The sequence below is a fragment of the Cyanistes caeruleus genome, chromosome 5 (genome assembly GCF_971803275.1).
Source record: "Cyanistes caeruleus chromosome 5, bCyaCae1.hap1.1, whole genome shotgun sequence".
NCBI classification, from domain to species: Eukaryota; Metazoa; Chordata; class Aves; order Passeriformes; family Paridae; genus Cyanistes; species Cyanistes caeruleus.
Window position 1 is genome coordinate 53,491,978 of NC_141705.1, and position 20,387 is coordinate 53,512,364.

The following is a 20,387-nucleotide window of genomic DNA, read 5'->3' on the forward strand; positions in this document are numbered from 1 at the left end:
TGTCATGGGAGCAGGTCACAGCTGCTCTGGGTCATGGGTGGGACGACTGACAGCACTACACACAGCTCCCTGCTTGCTGGGCTGAGCCTGGCTCAAGGGGAAAGGCTGAAGCTGGGATCTGGGAACACGCACACAACCATACAGGGCAGGGACAGGCTTCCACTCCACAGAGAGGTGTGTGGGAGGTGTCTTTTGGCTGTGTTGGCACCCAGTTTCTGGGGATCAGGAGGATGGGAGCCTAAGCAGATGGATCCTGCTGTGGAAGAGAAGTCATACACAAAAATCACCACCGGCTCATATGATTTGCTAGGCCCACAGCTACCCAAATTAATCAGTCACTCAAAAGGATCAGGAAGTATTTTATTCATCAGCTTTTACCTAGTTTGGCACTTCCTGTTCTTAGCTGGATGGTCTACCTTCCCAGAAAAGCTGCAAATTTTGATTTTCATACCTTCCTTCTGTAGGGGACAGCTCCTTCAAATCCTCTAGGCAGGGCTTCACATTCAAGAGTTTTTTGTACAGAGCCAAGGGAAAGTGAAGGTCTACCACTGTGAAATTGTAGATTGCAAGACCACATATGATGCCAATCAAATGAAACCAGTTGTGTTCTACAAAACACTGCAAAACCACACAGAGAAATCCTGATGAGACACACTGTCACTAGTGCAATGCACACTACCCTTTCCTCCATGCACTAAGAAGCCAGACCCTGCTTTTCCAACTGGGACAAAGTCAGAGAGCTCCCATCAGGTGCCACTTTGTAAATTTCTTGCTGGTGTGTGGCACAGAAATGAAGCTTCATGAAGAAACACCATGCTCTGTTAATTTTGTAAGCCATGATCGCTGTGGAAATAGCAGCTTTCCACCTTACTGGCCTTTAACTTCTTTTTGAGTACCTCTGTGTTTAGACACAGTGCTTCAATGTTTACTGCCTAGGTACTGCAAGAAAATGTGTTAACGATCCTCTCCCTATTACCCATCTTGTTTTCTATTAAAAGCTTTTGCATCAGCACAGTTCCACCCAGGCAGATACACCAGCAGAGGTGCCAGCACAGGCCTCCTTTTCTTCACGTATCGACTCTCACGCTGCTGTGCCAGTCACGGACTGGCTGCCCACGTTTGTTAGGTGTTCCAAATGCACGACTCATTTTCAGTGCTTACACTGTCATCACTCCTGGTGCCAAAAGACTTGTTTTATAGCACTGACATTAGGAGGGAATGCTCTGTAATACTCTTTACAAGGTACAAAAGGTACCAGGCTCTTCCTTCCTTTTAATCCCCCTGGCAGGACAGCCACACCTTAAGGGAAGACTGGCAACGTAATTTTCCACCTTGCTATGGAGGTGAAGGACATAAACCACCATCTCCAGCCATCTGACAGATACAGATCTTGCACACTCTTCCAAAACCAACAACCTTCCACCACAAGCCCTGTTTCTTCCTGTTTAAGAGCTTCCTCACATACAGCATTAGCAACTTTAGATCCTGAAGGCAACAGTGATGCATGACTAAGTGGATTGGCTGCAATTATGTGAACAGCAAGGGAGGTACAGAACTCTAATGCCATTACCACCTAAACCTCTCATTCTGTAAAACAGCACATGACCATCACATTCATGATAATAAGAGTTCTATTACCTGTCACCTGACCCTTAATACAAGTTTTATTATGGGATAAGAATCAAGAGAGAGAGCCAACTCTTTAACAGGCACAACCATCACTATTCTACTAAGGTTACACTAACTGAAAATAGAGTTCACATTGTATCACGAGTAGAAAATGAGAGGAAGAACATTTCTTTCCCATAGCTTGCCACTAATTTCCTTGTAATTTAAATGCAGAGTATTATTCCAACCTGCATGCATAGAGGCCAAGGGCTTACCGTGTCTGAAAACCACAGCAGGTTTGACTCTGGGTAGTAAGTGAACATGCCATAAATAGGGTTAAGTAGCTCTTTTAACAACAGGAGGAAAAATTCCTTCGTCACTCCTCCAGCATCAACAGCTTCTTCACCATCAAAGATGACCTGTAGAAAAAGCAAGTCAGTCAGTGACAAGGATGCAGAGCTGAGACTGAGTGAATCAGACCTCTCTCTACTCGAGAGCCATGCAAAGCAATTTGTCCAATGTGCCCAAACCCACAGTAACCCATGAGCTTGTTTCAGTGCTCTGCCTGCAGGGACAGAAAGGGAACAGGCATTTTGAGAATGCTTAAATCCTTATGCAAATCTTAAATAACCACCTGTTGTCCCAACAATCAAAGCAGCAGCATGGCAGCAACTACTGAAGATTGTGGCAATCTCTCAGAACTAAAACACATCCTGTTGTAAACAGCCTGCTCCTGCAGAAGGGCAAAACAGAGACTGTATAACATCACAAAATGCTTCCCTCCCTGATCCTTGCACACTCAACACACCAGGAGAAGAGAGCAAACCCTGTGCTTGCCCCCTTGTAAACTATCCACTGCCAAAGCACTCCAGGAGTCAGAAAAAGGACTCAATCCTTGCTCTGACCAGACCAAATGTTCCTGTGTGCAACACCTATGGAGAAATTACTGCACACTGAAGTGGTAATATGAATGGCTCAAGGGCTGCAGAAATGTTTGCTAAATGAGAGGGTGCTAAAGATATGGGGGAAACTTACTTTGAGAGGTTTTTTCAAATCAATGTCTGAATGGATGCTCAACTCCCTTAAAGCATCACCAACTAAATTACTCCTGCGAACATGAAGTACCAGGAAAGGGCTTCTGGCCAGCAGAGGCTCCAGGGTGAGAAGCATGAAGACATTCTGCAAATTTGCACCATTTATTGCAACCTGTAAATAAAAGAGAAGTGAAAAGCAGCCTATACCTAAGCCTTTCTTTCCTCCTATGAAAGGAAACAAGGAAAATGCCTGGTGTTCCTTTCTGCCTTTTTGGTTTCTCCAGGGTTCAAGAATCCCCTGCTCCCTCTGTACTTTGTGTGTGCCTGTGTGCCCTGCTCCCAAATTTCCCACACCAACACTTAAGTCCACTGATCAATTCACCCCATTTGAGCAACAGATTAAATTACTAAACTTTTTTTTTTTTTTCATTAAGCAGGTGGGTGGGGAGAAGAAGCTTTATTCATGCTCTTACTGAGTCAAGAAACTCAGTGTGAACACTCAGGTAAAAGTGAGTGCTGGAGGGAAAACAGTGCTACAAGTATACCAAGCAATGAGCCAGCTGACAAATGCATCTGGCAAGGCAACAAGGATCCCATCAGATACAATTCAAAACCCTCATCCACACAGATTTTCTGGAGTTGGGCAAGGCACAAAACCCAGTCTAAGCTTTGGCTGCACTTCAGTTATTTCTTCTCATGTGCTGTCCACAGTAAATGGCAAATTCACATTTAAAAATTCAGTTTAAAAGTCAAACCAGAGACAGAAATCTACCAGAGACCAGGCTTCCTCTGCTCCAGCATTCAGAGAACTGCTGGTTTCTCTGGCATTCAAGTGGTTGTCTTGCTAAAGATCCTGTCTCTCAGAAGAGCAAAACCTGTACCAGTCTGCTGTTCTGCCAAGGTAAAGTTGATAGCTCCTCTCAGTGCACTGCTAAGAAACTGGGAAGCTGAAAACATGCAGGAGGCTGACAAAATGAAAGCAGGACAGATGACTGCAGCATCTGAGCATCGGCCAAGCCTCTTCTGCCTTACTGCAGGCTGTGTGCTCAAGCAGCCACAGAAAAGCCAGGAGATGGGTATTACATGGAACTAGCACCATAGCCACAATTAACTGTGATGACAGTTTTCCACCCTGAAGGAACCTGACAACCAAGGACCTCAGCAAATTTACTTCACAGAGGATGGGACTAGTCCCAGACCCAGCTGCCCTGGATGAGGGGTCAGTGCCCAATGCTTTGTCTGTCTCAGGAGGCACCTGTGTGAGCAGCGCCTGGCTCTGGGACACTTCCACTGGCACAGAGGCCAGCTGCCCTTGTCACAGCCTGGCTGTGAGCTGGCTTGGCTGCCACCTACAGGGTGCTGGAGCTGGACACCTGCTGTCAGCACTCCTGAAGGGCCCCGGGGCTGTGCAGCTGGGTGGGTGGGCTGGCAACAGCCGCTGTGCTGCCTGCATCCTCAAACAGAACCAGGAGCTGGTCTACAACACTCACCTCATTATCAGAAGGAGCAACCACTCCTGCAGCAGGTAGAAATTTTGAAACAAGTGTCCACTTACCTGAATGTTTGTCTACTTATCCAGTCTTACAGCTCCTCACCTTACTCCTTATCCTTGGATTATCATAAATACATAACTACTCCTTCCCTATACAGTTTAAAGTTCCACCACATGAACATCTGGCAGTTCTAATGTTGCCAGACAAACATTTTTGAATGGAAAGACACCAAGCACTGCCTCTGCAATATCCAGGGCAAAGAGGCTCTCCAGCTACACTGCTCTCCTGTATCACGGGAACAACGAATTGTTGCACACACCAGCTCCCAGTTAATATCCTTTCCATGTAGGCACCATTGCAAAAGGCAGAGAAAAAGAAATGTGTCAGGAAAATTGGAAGAGAGAATGACTACCTGCATCTGTAATTCTGCATCTGTCTGTAACATCTTGGTCTTAGCTTGAGCATCGAAGATGAAAGGGTAAGAGCAGAGAGTCACAGCGTCCTGCAAGAAAGGCAGACAAGATTTGTTCCTATCCACAGCTTCCAGAGCATTTCTTTAAACAAGAGTCTTGAGAAACAATTTTCTTACCTGCATGATGGATGGCCTTACTTTCTGTGAAAGAAAAAGAAAAGTATGAAAATCTTTTACTCTTTCAATTTTGTGTCTTGTAGGTTTTTTGGCTGGACTAGTCCAAAGGTGACCCCAAGTAAATTTTTCCTCCTTTGGGACCAACAACCCATTTTTCTTCCTCTTAAAGAAAAGCATTGGAACTTCCTTCTCAAGAAAATGCACAAATCTAATTCAGAACATGAACATCAAACATTACTAAGAGGACTGACTGGCACAGTCAGTCTTCCATGGGTGAAACTTGCTCTCATGAAGAGTAACAAAGGCAGAAACCATATGAAACAACAGGAGAGACCATAAGGCCACTACATGGTGATACAACAACACCCCTGCAATGCAAATTACTCATCATTAGCCATATTGACACATTTTTAACTATCCCTTGCATAAATTTAAGTCAGTACTTTATTGTTCTGCTCACTAAAGGTAAGCACACAGCAGCACTATTTAATTGATGGAAAGTAGAGGATGGGGACACAGCACACACAAGACTTACAAAGCCCACGAAAACACACACAAAAGTTATCACTACAGGCAGGTTTTGCTCTTGCAGCATCCCTTGGTGGATGTTTTTTGGTGGTTTTTTTTACACTTGGGATTCCTTTCCTTGCTATAATTAAGAAATCTCACCGGGTTCCCACACAGCATATTCCAGCCCTCAGTTTAGTTATCTCCTTTCTTACAAATGGGAAAGTGAGACATAAAAGAGGTGAAGGGTCTTACCCAAGATCACCCAGCAGGTTACTGGAAGAGCCAGGAATAGAACCCACATCTCTTGAGGCTTGGTTCAGTCCCCTAGCCAGAACGCCACACTGCCTCCTCTTACAGAGCAACATTTTAACACCACTGGCTACATTATTCACAATACCTGCCTAAACAGCAGAAGTAAAGGGCAAAAATTATAATTTTAGAATACAGGACTTGGCTCCTGAGGTCTTGATTACATTAAAAGGATCCAGTGACTGAATTAATCCCCTTGTGCAAAGACTGAATGAAATTCACATGAACAATCACAGAGACTGTTGCAAGCTTTGGTTAAATATTGCTAGCTCCAACTCTTTCAACAGCCATTTTATTTTTAAGTCAATTGTGTAAAGCACTCAGATCTGAGATATTTAACACACAGAAGCTCCTATACTGAATACATTACGCTCTCGTTAAGGATATTGGAAATATAGATCTACAGCCAGAGACACAAACATGGACAGCTATTTTATGACTATACATAAAACCTCTTACCATTCCAGCCTGGTGCAAAAACCACATGAGATAATCCTCCTGAATGTCCACCAAACTGGAAATCTCAGGGATATAAAACTTATCATATTCCACATGTTTAACCTTCTGATTCACCTAGTAAAGAGGACAGGTGGAAATATTTTACATATTTTAACATATTTTCAGCATTTTTCAGGTTTTCTTTCATAAATTCAGTTACAGCAGCTTGCAACAAGAGGACCCAGAAAGTTTTGCAAACAACATACAATCTCTTGTATTTTGGTACAAACCAGGAAGAATCAAATAAAGCTCTTTCTAACCTATTTTAATTCCCTCTCCTCCTCACCCTGACCACCCAACAACAACACAGTGAGAGCAGAGACCGTCAAGGGACAGGTGTTTGTGATGCCACTCTGCATGGCCCAGCAGCAGCATCCTTCAGGGTAACTTTATGTCTAGTCTTTGAGACAGGACTAAACAGTCTTCAAGAGCCCTGGACTTAGGAAAGCCACTAACATCTTCCCCACGTGACTTGACAGACAGTGACACAGCAAAGGGCAGACAAGACTGATCATCTTGAGCCAACACATGCCCAGGCTTTCCCCTCACCTTGTGGAGTTTCTCCAGAAGCCTGAGAGCAGCTGTAATGTAGCTGCTGAACAGGACTGGGATCAGCAGCGTCTTCCTTCCACTGAGGAGGTAAACCACCGCACCTTTATAGAGGTCCACAAGCCTGAGGAAGTATCTTGGGCACACCTGCGACCACCAGTTATCTGGAGAGCAAAGGACATCAATATAAATCTTAATCAAAGGCCAGAGTATCCCCTAAATAAGGGGTTACAACTGAAAAAAAAGGGGAATACACCCAAAGACTCTTTCAAAAAACTTCCCCATTTCTGCCCTAGCTGTAGCAACAGGAAAGTGAGGCAGAGTCATCTAAATGCCAGAAACTGAAAAGCTCCTCCCTTTCCACTCTCACCAAGCCACATCACATTACCCAACCCAAACCCTGATCAGGGTGAGAGCCTGAATTTGAGGTTTTTCAACCTTCAGTCTTTCAATCTGTTTCAAATATCTGCCATTCAGGATACTGTCATCTTGTGGGCAAATATCTGTCTCTCAGGAGTGACAAGGAAAGAGCTGCCTGGGAAATTCCCTGCAGCACCACATACTTTTTCAGCAGGTGTCAGTCAGAGCGTGTCTCCTGGCACTAAAGGATTAACTCCCCCTCTTTAGAGAGGCTGATTCCTTTCTTGACAAGGACAGGTAACCCTTACTTTCCCCTGAAGGGACCCTGACTATTAGCTTCTTTCCTAGAACGTGTGAAGCAGAAGCTGGAGCCTAGGATTCTTTTGGAGGTCTGAATGCATCACATAGCAATTCACATGATAATACCAGGTTTAGTACAAGACAGCCTTAAGAAACAGATAACAAAAAGAGCAGTAGCTTAACAAATGTAACAATCATCAAGCAGCACATCTTCTGTTCAGTTGAAAATAAGCTCAGAGGAAAATATATTAGAAATTAAAATACTCAGAAGTGGGAGAAGAGTTTAAGTGTTCAGCTTAGTCACAGACCAATACGTTTATCTGCATCTGGTAGGGGACAGAATAATTTATTATTATATTTAGTATACTTTTTTTTTTTTTTTTTACCTTATACAGAAAAGATATTCTAAAGTGATCAATAGCTGAGCAAATTTAATCTTCACGATATACAAAAATCTGTATTTCAGTAGAGGAAAGCAAATTTATCTGGAACTGAGTCTCTGAATGTGGCTAAACTAAGTAAGGTAAATTAGATTAATCTCCCTAGTAAGTTGTTCTTTGAAATGATATTTTACTTCGAAATTAAAACAATTCTTAAATGATATTTACCAAGAACTTTGCTGGGGTTGGTATCCAAGCGCAAAATAGCCATTGCTAAAGGAAGTGTCAGAGAGATGTAATACTTGGAGTCTTGGAATGGTGGGAATTCTGGGAGAATCAGATAGATCCTCATTGCCTCAACATCTGGTGGAGAGCTGGACAGCTGAGGAATCAAAAAGCTTTCAAAGCTCTTCAGTATCTACAGAAAACAAACCAAAAAAGACAATTTATCCATGGTGATAGAACACCTACAATGTATACAGTATTTAAGGGCTGATGAAATGGCAAAACCCTGAGTGAAAAAAAAACAAGCCCTGAGTTAAAAGTCAAACCCAGACTGAAAAAGAACCCAAAGCTATAAACAGTGTAGCTAAAAGTGGCAAGGGGAACATGTATGGTTTTATCCCACAGCTCTGTACTTGAGAAAGAAATTCTCAGAGTTAGAATAAATTATACAACCATGAAGTACTCAACTCCTGACAGACACATAATAATTACATATATAACATACACAGCAGACATTCAAGTATTGAATGCCATGAGATAAAAATGTTTCTAAATAAAAGCCTTGGAGATACATTCTGAGGAGGTCAAAATCAGCCCAGGTCAAAGGAGAAGTACCATTAAACGTCTGGCTTTTAGATTTGCAGTACAACCTTTGCCCAACAATGCTGCTGGTACTTGCATGTTAGAGAGAGACAAAGCCCTAATGAATATCCAAATCTCAGAAGTGCAATACCTGTTCCAGGAGAATGGAGTGCTGAGAGTTCATCAGCTTCTCAAACAGCACTCTTGTGGAGTTCAGATCAATCCCTGGGATCTTTGGACTGGTTTTAAAATGTTCATCAATTCTTCAAAAAAGAAATCACAGACAGGCATAAGCTTAAGGAATAAACCCCATTACCTGTGTATTGACATGACCTGAGAGCAAGCAACAGAGAAATGACCACTAGGGAATTCATAAAACGAGATACAAAGACGCTCTCTTCTCTGGGCCTTGGTTAGGGCTGAGATTCTTGCAGAGGAAACACTTCCTCCAAGTCTCCAGTGTGCCCAGGACACCATCACTGACTTAAGAGTGCTGTATTGGACACTCTGAAGGGGAAGGCAGCTATTAAAGACAGCATGCATTTGTCAGTTTGATGGTGTGACTGTAACAACATGGGAAGCTGAGCATGGCCTGCTGCAGCAGAAGGGCTGTTCCTGTAACAGCACAGGCTCCAGGCTGCAAACAGCTCCCCAGAGGCACCTAGGGCTGTGCTCTGCCAAGGCAGGGCTGGGTGTGCTCAGGCACACAGCCACAGAAAAGCTGCTGCCCCATCTAATCAGTAACACAAACATGGCCTTAGGATATGGGAGGGATGCACTGGGGTATTTCTATCAAGTGCACCTTGACATGAGACTTCACGTATGAAGGTACATAGTTAAATACAGCCTCATTTAAGGCTTCAGAATTTATCATTCATTTGGTTGAAGATTCTCTGTAGAAGTTAAATCCTGCACTAGCCAAGACACCACTGAAGTGGAAGAACAGCTGTATTTGGTTGATGAAGCCATAAACTCCACTCATTTCCACATTCAAAGGAGACATGAGACTATTTAAAGTGACTCAACAACTTGGATACCTCAACAAGGGTTTTAAACCAACATGACACAACTCTTCTGATGCAGTAACATGTCACAACACTAGAGAAGAAACCACTGGACAAGCAGAAAAACACCAGAATAAATAGCAAACTACCTTCTTTTTCAAGTTGCTCTTGGAATGTATTGCACAAACATTACTCAGAGTAAGTGCATTTTTCTTCACCTACTTACACAGGTTATTTACTCATCACATCACCAGAAAAATTTCTCCTCCTCCTCATCTTATGCTGTTACCTCCTCAACATTTACAGACACAGCCAACACAAGCCTTCCCAACCCACAGCCTTTGACTCAGCTATGTGTCTTACAACCTTGTCACCACCTATTGTGGGTTACACCCATTTGAAATTCCTCCTTCTGTAAGCAGGAGCACAAAACTTTCCACATGTGATGTCACCTAAAAGGAAAACACTTCCATGTTGCCCTTGATGCATTTTCAAGAGCAGCCTGTGTGGAAGAACACTTTCACATGTACCAGCTAGCTCAGCTCAGACACCTGGCATCCCTAATTTCCCTTAATGTCCTATTCCTATCCCTCTCTTTAAAGATGTTGGTATCTGTTTCAAAAGGAAGAATAACAGTTGTGGCAACTCCAAGAAATCTGTGTTGCTTACAGGAAACTCACCATGAACTCCCTGAGACCTTTTGCCTTCTTTACCCAGCTCTGACCACCCCACCTCTTTAGAGGACATCCTCTGCCCTCATCTCCTGCCTGATCAAAAAACATCAGATCCCACTGCAGAAGTGAGAGCAGCAAAGGGACTCCTGTCTGCATCAAGGGAAAGCCATACATGTGGAAATTTGGCACTTACTTCTTCTCCAAGAAGCTTCCATTCCAGCAGGCAGCTGAGGACAGTATCTGAACAACATTACTGTTTGCAGCAGGAAGACAGAAGAAAGCAGAAATACAGGTTATGAATGGATGCCTCAGTAAATCTCTTCATCTCTCTTCCCTTCCTTTTATGGGAAACAGTATCAGGATAACCCCTTTAGAGGCACAGAGGGCAAGATTTCATTCAGGCTCATGTAAGGTCCCTCTTTGAAAGGAGGAATTACTGCCTCCTTTCCACCTATTCTGCCCTTCTCATGGCAGGCACACTGGGGAAAGAACTTTATCAGACTGTTCACAAGTTCTTGCCGCTTCTCAAGAAATTTAAGCACACAATGCAGGACTACTTTAAAACCAAGTTCCCACCCACCATCTGCAATGCTGAGGAAGCCTCAAATTCCTCTGGTTTTGCTCAGAAGGTCTCACCTGGCAGCCTTGTGACAAGGCAACTTCTCCCCTTGGAAAGGACCAAGAACCACACTTGAAAAGGCTGCTAAATTTCAAGTGAAAGCATGGCACGGAAGCCAACAAAATTATTTAAATAGAACTTTCAACAAAAGGCTTGTCCAGTGCCACAAATACCTACTTGACAGAATTAGAACTGTTCTTTTCTAAAAGCTTTTGCCTCCAGACATCTATAGTTTCATCATTTATTAAACAGGTGTAACGTGTTTCATTTATGGTCCGGAAATCATCAGCAGGCAAGGAATTCTGTGAGAAGATACAGATTTCAGCAAAGACAAGGCTTGTAAAACAATTCCTTCCTATCCATAATCTCTGTTTTAATAAATAACTGATAGCCTCCTTAGTGTGGTCTCTGAAAAGGTTTGGTTAGAAGTTTTGTGGCATTACTAAGAAGTCCAAAAGGGAAGGTATGAAAAAGTTAGAGGGAAAAAAAGATCCTCAATATATTTTAAAAAGAGGAAAATAAAAAAATAAAAGTATCATTTCCTAGTTGTAACAAAGCTCTCATAAATACTGTCATATATAACTACAGGCTCAGTACAGTTATTTTAGACCTATTTCCATGCCTCAAAAGTTTATCCCAAACACTTCTTAAAAGAAAAAAAGAAGACAGAAGTGGGAAAACCAATTCAGCATTCAGCCCTCCATTCAGCACTGACTGACAAAATCCCATTGCATGTGGCTGATGGCCCTACACACCAAACATGCAGAAGCCATTGCCACAGGTGCCAAGCAGCACCCCTGCTTCCAATCTGCAAAGACTGGATTCCCCTCCTTGCTGATTAAACTGGAATCAGTGTCTTCCCAATGGCTTTGATGTGCCTCTAAAGGAAGGCAACTTTCAGCCACTGAAGTTGTAAATCCCTATAACAACTGTCAGAGCTGGTAAGGCTTTTAAGGCAGAATGGAGTCCAAAGCAATTCAAAATATTTTAGCAAAAAAAAAAAGCTGTGTTGTGAATGCTGGAACAGGGGAGAAGACTTGAAAAGATACTTCATTTGGCTTACCTCGTATTTGGAGCAAAGCACAAATGTTTGGTCTCCTCCAGAGAAGATATGTTTAACAATGTGGTATTTACAGGCGTCTGTTCAAGAAAGACACAGTTGTGTTAGAGACTGATGAATGCAAGACCCTACTTGTACTTCCTCCCCTCCCATTTGCACTGCCAGCACAACTACAAGGAGCACCTTTGAAGGCCCTGCTGAAATCAGCTGGAATTCAAGCAGTGCAGCACTTTCATGGGAGGTACACGGGAGGGGAAAGTTGTCACTTTTAAACTGCAACAGGGGCTTTAAGAGAACAAAGCCTCTGGAACACAGTATTAGTACAATTTCATGAAGTCTCAAGACTGCCAAATGCTGAGCTCTGCCATAAAAAGAGAAAGGGAGATGGCACACATTAACAGAGAGAGAGCAAAAGGTCACCCAGAAATTACCACAGTGCATTTGGAACAACAGGACGGTTTTCTTTTGGAATTTCCAGAAATTTCACAGAACAATGCTACGATGCCTTTAGACAGCCATGGGTGAAATTATTTATGTCCATTTGGCACTTCAAATTGAGCACAGTACATACCAGGTTTCCCTGAGAGTTGCCCATTATGAGCTGCCCAGTGACCCTTGACAGGAGAGGGACACTTTACATTGCAAGTGTGTCCTGTTCCCAGCTGGCCTCTTGTTCCACAGCCAAATGCATAGATCATTCCTGAAGAAGGCACAAAGGCTAAAGTGTGATGTCTGTAAGAGATGGGTACAGAGTTTGGGCCTTGTTTAACAATATATTAAAAAAAAACAAAAACAAAAACAAAGAGCAAAACTAACCAGGAAAAAAAACCCAAGAACCAAACCAAGGGCAGCCTAGAACTTATTCTCATTTCTCCTAGGCTAGAAGCTTGTGCCAAGCAGCACCTTTACACGGGCACCAATGCTCAGTTTTTGCCACCTGATGGCACCAGTTGATGGGATGAAGCCCTTTAGGAGGAAGCAACAAAGAGCAGCTTGTGCCAGCACGCAGCTGGTATCAGCTTAGTCATTTGCTAAGCCTGAACATTCTGAAAGGCAACAACACTGCACCAGTGTTGCAAACCCACTTTTCATTAAAGAGGCTGGAAACTTGTGACCAAAGGGACTTCTGCTCTAAAGTCTTGCTGAATTATTAAGTTGGAAAGGTGTCTTTTACAGGTTAAAGCGCAGGGTACAGTCCCAATTAAAAAACCATCTCATCTAGAGGGCCTTAAAACTCTCATGCAAAGTAAGATTTAAATTCATTTAGCTTTGACATATAGAATGCAGAAGCAGGACTATGTCCCCCTATTTGCATGATTCAATATCAGCATTAACCTCCAGCAAAGGTAAGTTTCTGACTGCACACAGGACTCACCTGCCACAAGCAATCTGGGATACTTCACTGCCCATCAGCTCGAGAACTCTTCGGGGGTTCACCTCATCATTCATGGAGTCATGGCCCAGCTGCCCACAGGAACCTGCACCGAAGGTGAACACCCCTCCACTCTGTTAGCAAATCAAACAGCAGAGTCTCCATTTAGGGACTCATAACCCAGCAGGATCTGACTCCAGTTTCAGTATGAGCCCAAAGTTTAGGCAGAGATTGATGGGGATTTTCAAAGGATTCAGAAAAGAAACTTGGGTTCTGCTAATGCAGCTTTCAAATAAGCTACCTTGCCACCTATCAGAAACTAACAGAATTCTCTTCAGGTGTATCTACACTAGACAAGTTCCTACACAACTTGTTTCCTAGAATGGTATTTTTCCCACAGGAATCCCAAACTCAGTTGTTTAATTTGTTTTACAGTGGAAAACACTGAGGCTCCAAAACAGGAAGCAACACCTACGAGGTGGCAGAGCCAAGGCAAGAACTGAGCTGCTCTCTTTCAAACCCTCGACCTGTCCTCTGGCCACTAAATTATACACCACTTGGAAGTGGCAGGTTTGGAACTGAAAACCTCTTGTAAATGTTTTGAATACTAATGTTTAATTTAGACACTCATCCATTTCAGCTCCCATCTTATTCTGATGCACAGTATTACTCTATTTTCCAACAAAATGCTATTTTCACCCCTTTGGATGTGTGTTTGTTAATTTTTTTTCCTCCCAAAGCTAATCTTTTTAAGTGATACACCTGAGTTTTGCTATTTGTTGCCATAGATTATTAACATCTTCACCTTCAAAACCAGCAGAGGATCGTGTTGGCAATGAATCTCAGAATATACAATTAGGTGACACTTTCCACTTAGTTTCTCTTACTGGGGTCAGAAGAATACCTTAAGTCGATCTGTTTTTCTACCATTACACAGCAAACTACTGTGAAACCATCAGGCAGGTGAGACAGTGGCCAGGGTTCCCAGGTCAGTATCTTTACCTTTGTCAGGACTGCTGTGTGTTCCTCTCCACAGCTGATGTAAACAACCTTCTGAGACCGCAGCAGCTTCACGTGACAGGGGGACTCTCTGTCTGCAATGAAGTCAAAGGAAATAAAGCAGCTGCTTCATAAACACAAGCCTGCATGTCCAAGGAAAGCACTGCCAGTCTGATTTTCAGACGTGGTCTGTGAGCACAAGGGAAACTTTAACAACTGTGGTGAAAAAGGCCCCACGTGCCCCCCACTGCTGCTTTTCCCCTCGAATTCTTAAAAGACTTGACTGACTCAAACAAAATTGTCCAGAGCAAGAATGCACGTGTTGATTATCTTACATAAATTCAACATGCACTTGCTGTTTGGGAGATATGGCGAGGGCAGCCTAGAAACACCCACCTTCAGCTTCATGCTCCATTTCAGACTCCTCAGGAATGACTGCAAATATTTGTTTCCAAAATCTTGCTTAGACCTTTCCCATACAGAACAACCCTGACACGTGGGAGACACTTGTGTAAAACACATGGTAAGCTGAATCCCAATGTGTATTTAAATACTCAGCTTTCCTTCTGTTGTCATCCTTTAAGCAGAAGATCCTCCTACTTGCAAAGGCTAATCACTACCAACCATTAAGCAAGGCTTTTCTCCTTCACTCTGCCAGCCCTAATCATTTAAAGTCTGTCTTCCAGGGATGAATACTGTAAAAATAAAAGCTAAGCACTTCAAGGAGCAGCAGATAACCCCAAAACAATTAGATATTAAGGGAAGCAGCTGTTATTTCACACCAACAAAAAGTCAGGTTCCTACCTATAGAAGTTGCCCATTTCTTAAGATTCTCACCTATGGATTTGTAAGGTGCATTTTTACTGAGTAGTGAAAGAAAAACAGTCACATTTTCATGAGTTTAGAATTAAGAGCATATTTTTGATTTACTTTTTTCTGTATTTTAGCATTCTGATCTTTCTTTTGACAGGAATGACACTTCTCTATGTAGCATAATTGCTAATAATAGCAGTGCTACAGAATACCTATGTTTGCAGACCTTGCTGTTCATGTTTGACAAGTATAATTCACACTGTCTTACCATGATTCACTTACCATAAATACCACATATTTACTACAATGCCAGGCACTGAGGGGGAAGCAGAATATGATCCCTGACCAGCACAACCCCACAAGCTGATGCTTATTCTGCTCATTTAAGATTAGCCCTGTGTCAGTGTAAACCTCTCATATGTAAACTGCAGCTTTGTTTCAATCAGAAGCATTTATCTGCCAATCTACATGGAAAGGACGCTGCTTCTGTTAGATCAGCCTTCATTTGGAGACACTACAAGGTATCTGGGTGCATGCTAGGTATCACATCCATACTCAGTAACTTGCCTAGACACTTAAATCTGCTCAGGAATTATGCAGAAACCAATAAAGAGGCTGACTTGAAGGTCCAAAGAAAATGTTCCATTCACTTGCATTATTCCAAAAAGTTAAGAGCATGTGAATGACAAGCAGAAGAGATCTGGGCTTTTCAGACCCCCGCCTGAAAAGACTACCATTGGCCCTGGCAAACTGTGCAACAAATAAACTAGACAACATTTTACAGTAGAGATATTCAGTGTTGTTGTCATTTTGTAGCATATAGATGCTCACCAGTCACAGTCATGCTGGAAAATGAGGAGATGGGTTCAGCCTGCTGTTCTGCAGGGAAAGCCTTTGCTCCAACCAGCTTCAAACAAAATATGGGCAAAATATTTTTGAGGAGAGGGAGAAAGAATATGAGCACTTTCTTTGAGATTTGCATGTTGAAACTCACACTTGAAAGACCTCTCTTTTTAACACTCCACATTTAAATTAACACCCACTAGGGAAAAAAAAATGTTTCTGTTTCTGCTAAGTATGGAAAGCCTGTAGGGACAGAGACTTTCTCTGCCGTCTCATCCCAGGAGGAGCTGCTGAGTGTTACAGACTCACTCAGTAAAAATACACTGGCAATGCAACAAGAGGCACTAGGCCAAAGGAATCTATCCTTCTTTCACCTAGCAGCATAATTTTCATACCTCGTTCATCACTTAGTCCCAGCTGTCCTGAGCTGTTCTTTCCCCAGCCAAACACAGCCCCTGAGAGAGACAGGGCAAAACTGTGGGCTCCACCTGCAGCAACCTGAGCCAAAGGGATCCCATCAAGAGACTTGACACGCTGTGGACTGGCTTGGGAGGGACATTCTTTGCCCAAGCCCAGCTGACCATAGCTGTTCTGCCCCCATGTGAAGAACTGGCCATCTGAAACAAGGGAAGAAAGAGAATGGTGGGTGAAAGTTAGCCAACAGAAAAGCAAGTTTGCCAAAATGAAAAAGAAACAGTTCTGGAGGCTTCACTCCCACCCAAGCCTCATGATGAAAAGAAAAAAAGCAAAATCAAGAGAGACATTCTTTGCTAAAAAAAACAACCCATGGCTTGAAGTCACCAGGCAAATAAACACACAGGCAAGTAAGTGCAAAATACAACTGCCGTAACAAACACTGGAACAAAAAAAAGTCCACGTTTCACACAAAAGAGTAACAGCCAAGGAGAATTTCAACACAAAGAAATTAATTACACACATTTTTCTAAATCAAGATGGAAAGCTTTCAAGCATTCCTGCCATCATTCACCAGTGAAACAGTGGGTGGTCTGTGTGTAATATTTACTTTGTTCACAGTATTGGCAAAGCTCTTCCCCAATATTCATGGTACCTGATCCATTTTATAGCATCCCATTTGGCCCAAAAGCAGTCAGGACATGGGATGTCCTTGATTTATTATGCAGAAATATGCAGTCTTGGACACTGTGCAAAATAACAGCCCAAATTTTGGTAATTAATAATGGATGTCACAGTACCTGCTGCCAGAGCCAGACAATGCCAATTTCCACAGGAAACCTGCAGTATCGTCTGTTGGTTCAACTTCTTTATCAACCTGAAGATGATGACACTATTTTAGAATAAGTGTCCACAAATACGGTATCACCTTAGATAAAAATTTCCATTTCCACTCAGATATTTGTTGCATATATACACAGAATCTATGGTTTTGAGACTGAGGAACAGTGCCTTGAAGGCAGTCCAGATCCACACGTAATAGATGCAAAGCTGTGGAGACCTCTAGACACTTGACTAATAACTCAACTACATTTCCTGCTGTAACACTGAATCCAGCCATCTGGAAATGGTGAAAATAGCTGGTTCTTGGTGTCTCTTTCACTATTCTTTTTCAGGCACTGACATTTTTCATACTGTTATGGGCCTAGCAGTTCCAGTGAGTTACAGCACCAAACCCTCTTCAGTGCTCTGTACAGAGAATAGCATGTCAAAGGTTCAACTTATTTCACAAAAATGTTATTTTAAAAATGGCACTATCACATTGCTATGTGAGCCCCTCTTTCTCTCTCTCTCTCTGTTTTATCAGAACAACATGCAAGTTAAAGACTGTCTTCCCACAGAGCCTCTCAGCTCAAACATTAATCTTTTGTAATTGAAACTCTTCCTTTAAATACTGTTTCAATAACAGCCATCCTAGAGGGACATCCCCAAACTTCTGCTCTGCTCTGGATCTGCAGTGGCAGACCAAATGAGAGACTGCATCTGTTGTTAACACAGCATGATGAAACACCATGAAGTACAAACAGTATTTCTGGTTTTAAGTACTCCTTCATGCACCTCCTTTTTCTGTACAAAACATTGTGACATTTTTCATGGAGGAAATCAAGCACGCTCCAGTGTACTTTTCCATACCTCAGCCATCCATGGGCAGAAACAAAGCTCCTGAGCACTTGCAGTGCTCAGCTGCAGTCACCAGAACAGCAATGAGGAGAAGGAATCACCTTCGTCCCAACATGGGAAGGGCCCTATTCCTGCCACACTGAGAGAAAGTAACCCCCCCAAGGTGTGCAGCCCTTGATGCATCACCTCCAGGGAGCTTCCCTGAGAAAAGCTGACCCTGGTAAATGCTTACCTTGGTACTGTCACTGCATCTTCCATAGTGGTGAGCCCCAGCTGTCCGTCGCTGCCGGCGCCCCAGGAGAAGAGCTGGCCCTGGTCGCTGAGGGCCACGCTGTGCGACTCCCCACAGGCCACATGCACAATGTGCTGCCCGGCCAGAGCCCCGATTTGCTCTGAGGGAAACAGAGGGAAAACATCTCTGGTCACAGCACTCATCTCACAGTGACACACGGACACCAGGTCTGGGAAAATCCGCATGCAAAGCCATGCCGGGGAGTACGCTGATCCCCGGTTTAGTTTTAAAACGTCCCACAGGAGAAAAAGCACTAGCTTTACTGAAAACATGTCACTGCTGGGCTCTTCTGAAAGCCTGGATTGAAGATCACAGAAGGCAGGCAGGTATGCATGCCTCAACCACAATGACAGCCAGCCTCAGCGACACAGGAAAAACTATCAGGTTATTCAGGAACAGATAACCCAGATCTGAGGTTTCCCCACTCAGTTTTGATTCAGGGATCATCCCACGCTGAGAAGACAGCAGACCCTGTAAAACATATTTGACCTTCTACAGCTCCCATGTCCAACAAAGATGAGTCATCCACAAAGCTGGATGTCATCCACAACCCATCCACCACACCTTGACTTATTGCTTGATGTGTATGTGTTACAACACCCTCCACGCTAATCTTGGAACAAGTTTGAACGTATCAAACTATTACTGTCACTGTCAAACACTCATTAAAAAAAGTACCATATAAAGGAAGCAAAATGAGATGAAGGAATAAAAGTTTAAAAAGAAAAAAAATGGAAGACAACCCACAACTGACTTTTCATCATTACATCATGTTAGGCAACTGAAACAGGTTTGACAACTCCTCTAAAAACACTTATAACCAAATCTTACTCCTTACACAATTCTCACAAATGGGCACGAAAAAAAGTCTTGATTTTCAATAAAACATTGGAAATAACACAGAACTGATGGCAAAGCTCCCTGCATGCCAGACAAAAGCAAAGTTGCTTTTCTTTTTTCTTCCCTGAATAAATACAAGTGTTCCAGTTTGTTAAAAAAAGTGACCATATAATATTGTCTTTCTTATTTATGTATTAACCTTTACATGTCGTTACTGATCATAAGTATTTGGATATGGTACAATTTGTAACTCCTTTTAGCTGCACATTAGTGTAACACAATTTATTAGTTTTGCACCGTATAGCTCATAGAAATAATTGTATGATGGATATATCTATGTATGCACTACATAGCTTATAGAAATACTGGTGTGCTAAATGTGCTATATTGTAAGCCTTAGCAAAACATGAAGTTTTAAAACATTTTAAAATGCTTCTGTGTAACTAAGAAAGCAGTGTAAAGCAAACATGTTGATTTTCCCACATCTGCTGACTGACCTCTCCAAGTGGCAACAGTGACACAAATCTGAACACGGAGCTGGAGAAGAACTTATTAACTCTTCCTTATCAGGGAAGTGTGAAACAACAGGATGAGAGAATAAAATATATTGACCTAATGTACAGGATGTCATGCAGGTAAGTCAGCATGTAAGGCCAAACAAAAGAGCTTCTGCAACTTCAAAAGCTCCCAAGAATGTCTGAATAACGTATGAAACACATGAATATGTGTGTACCTCAGTAACGTAACAGTATATAGGTAACAGTGTCTTAATCTACCCTTGTGTTCTTTGGCCAATAGACAGAAGCACCCCAGCACTGGGCATTGTCCCTTTTTATCCCCTTATTAAACTTCTAAAAACTCTAAAGTGTGAACTCTGTTTTTCACAAGGTGGATGGAGAAAGATTTCAGCCTGTAAGCTACAAGGCAGTGATCAGTATTACTGAAATCCCACTTGCCTGGGACATAAGAGGAAAGGGTCAGTACATGTCCCTTTATTATCATTCCATGAAAATGATACCCCACACCACAGGCATCCAGAAATCATCAACACACAGAGCACCAAAAGCTGCTTGCCAATTAATCTACATGTCTTAAATTAGTGTGGAAAAAGGTACCCCTAAGAGGGCTTGCCTTCTATGTCTGGGAATGAGAAAATGACGAGAAAAATCCCTAATGGATGTTACTGAAGAAAAAGGTGGCAACTATTTAAATACATCTTCTAGCCAAGGAAAATACCACCTGAACATGTGCTTTGTTTCACTCAAAATACTTAATGGCAACAGAAGCGCAGTTTACAAGTAACAAGCACACAAACATCTAAGAAAGAGTTGAGACCTGCC

General features: G+C 42.6%; 1 protein-coding gene across 3 annotated transcripts in view; it reads right to left on the reverse strand.

Annotated features, from left to right (window-relative positions):
- The window catches only part of HERC3 (HECT and RLD domain containing E3 ubiquitin protein ligase 3), a 53,981-nt gene that overhangs the window by 7,065 nt on the left and 26,529 nt on the right, over positions 1–20,387 (reverse strand). For all 3 annotated transcript variants that reach the window (XM_086888679.1, XM_086888677.1, XM_023926179.2), the window contains exons 3-20: positions 18,148–18,307; positions 17,036–17,112; positions 16,217–16,438; positions 14,169–14,260; positions 13,170–13,300; positions 12,366–12,526; positions 11,798–11,874; positions 10,912–11,036; positions 10,309–10,368; positions 8,589–8,700; positions 7,859–8,048; positions 6,591–6,754; positions 6,003–6,116; positions 4,725–4,748; positions 4,548–4,637; positions 2,644–2,814; positions 1,884–2,027; positions 452–618 (exon numbers count right to left, since the gene is read on the reverse strand). In XM_086888679.1, coding sequence (XP_086744805.1) covers positions 452–618; positions 1,884–2,027; positions 2,644–2,814; positions 4,548–4,637; positions 4,725–4,748; positions 6,003–6,116; positions 6,591–6,754; positions 7,859–8,048; positions 8,589–8,700; positions 10,309–10,368; positions 10,912–11,036; positions 11,798–11,874; positions 12,366–12,526; positions 13,170–13,300; positions 14,169–14,260; positions 16,217–16,438; positions 17,036–17,112; positions 18,148–18,307 — 2,281 coding nt within the window. The remainder of the gene's footprint in view (positions 1–451; positions 619–1,883; positions 2,028–2,643; positions 2,815–4,547; positions 4,638–4,724; positions 4,749–6,002; positions 6,117–6,590; positions 6,755–7,858; positions 8,049–8,588; positions 8,701–10,308; positions 10,369–10,911; positions 11,037–11,797; positions 11,875–12,365; positions 12,527–13,169; positions 13,301–14,168; positions 14,261–16,216; positions 16,439–17,035; positions 17,113–18,147; positions 18,308–20,387) is intronic.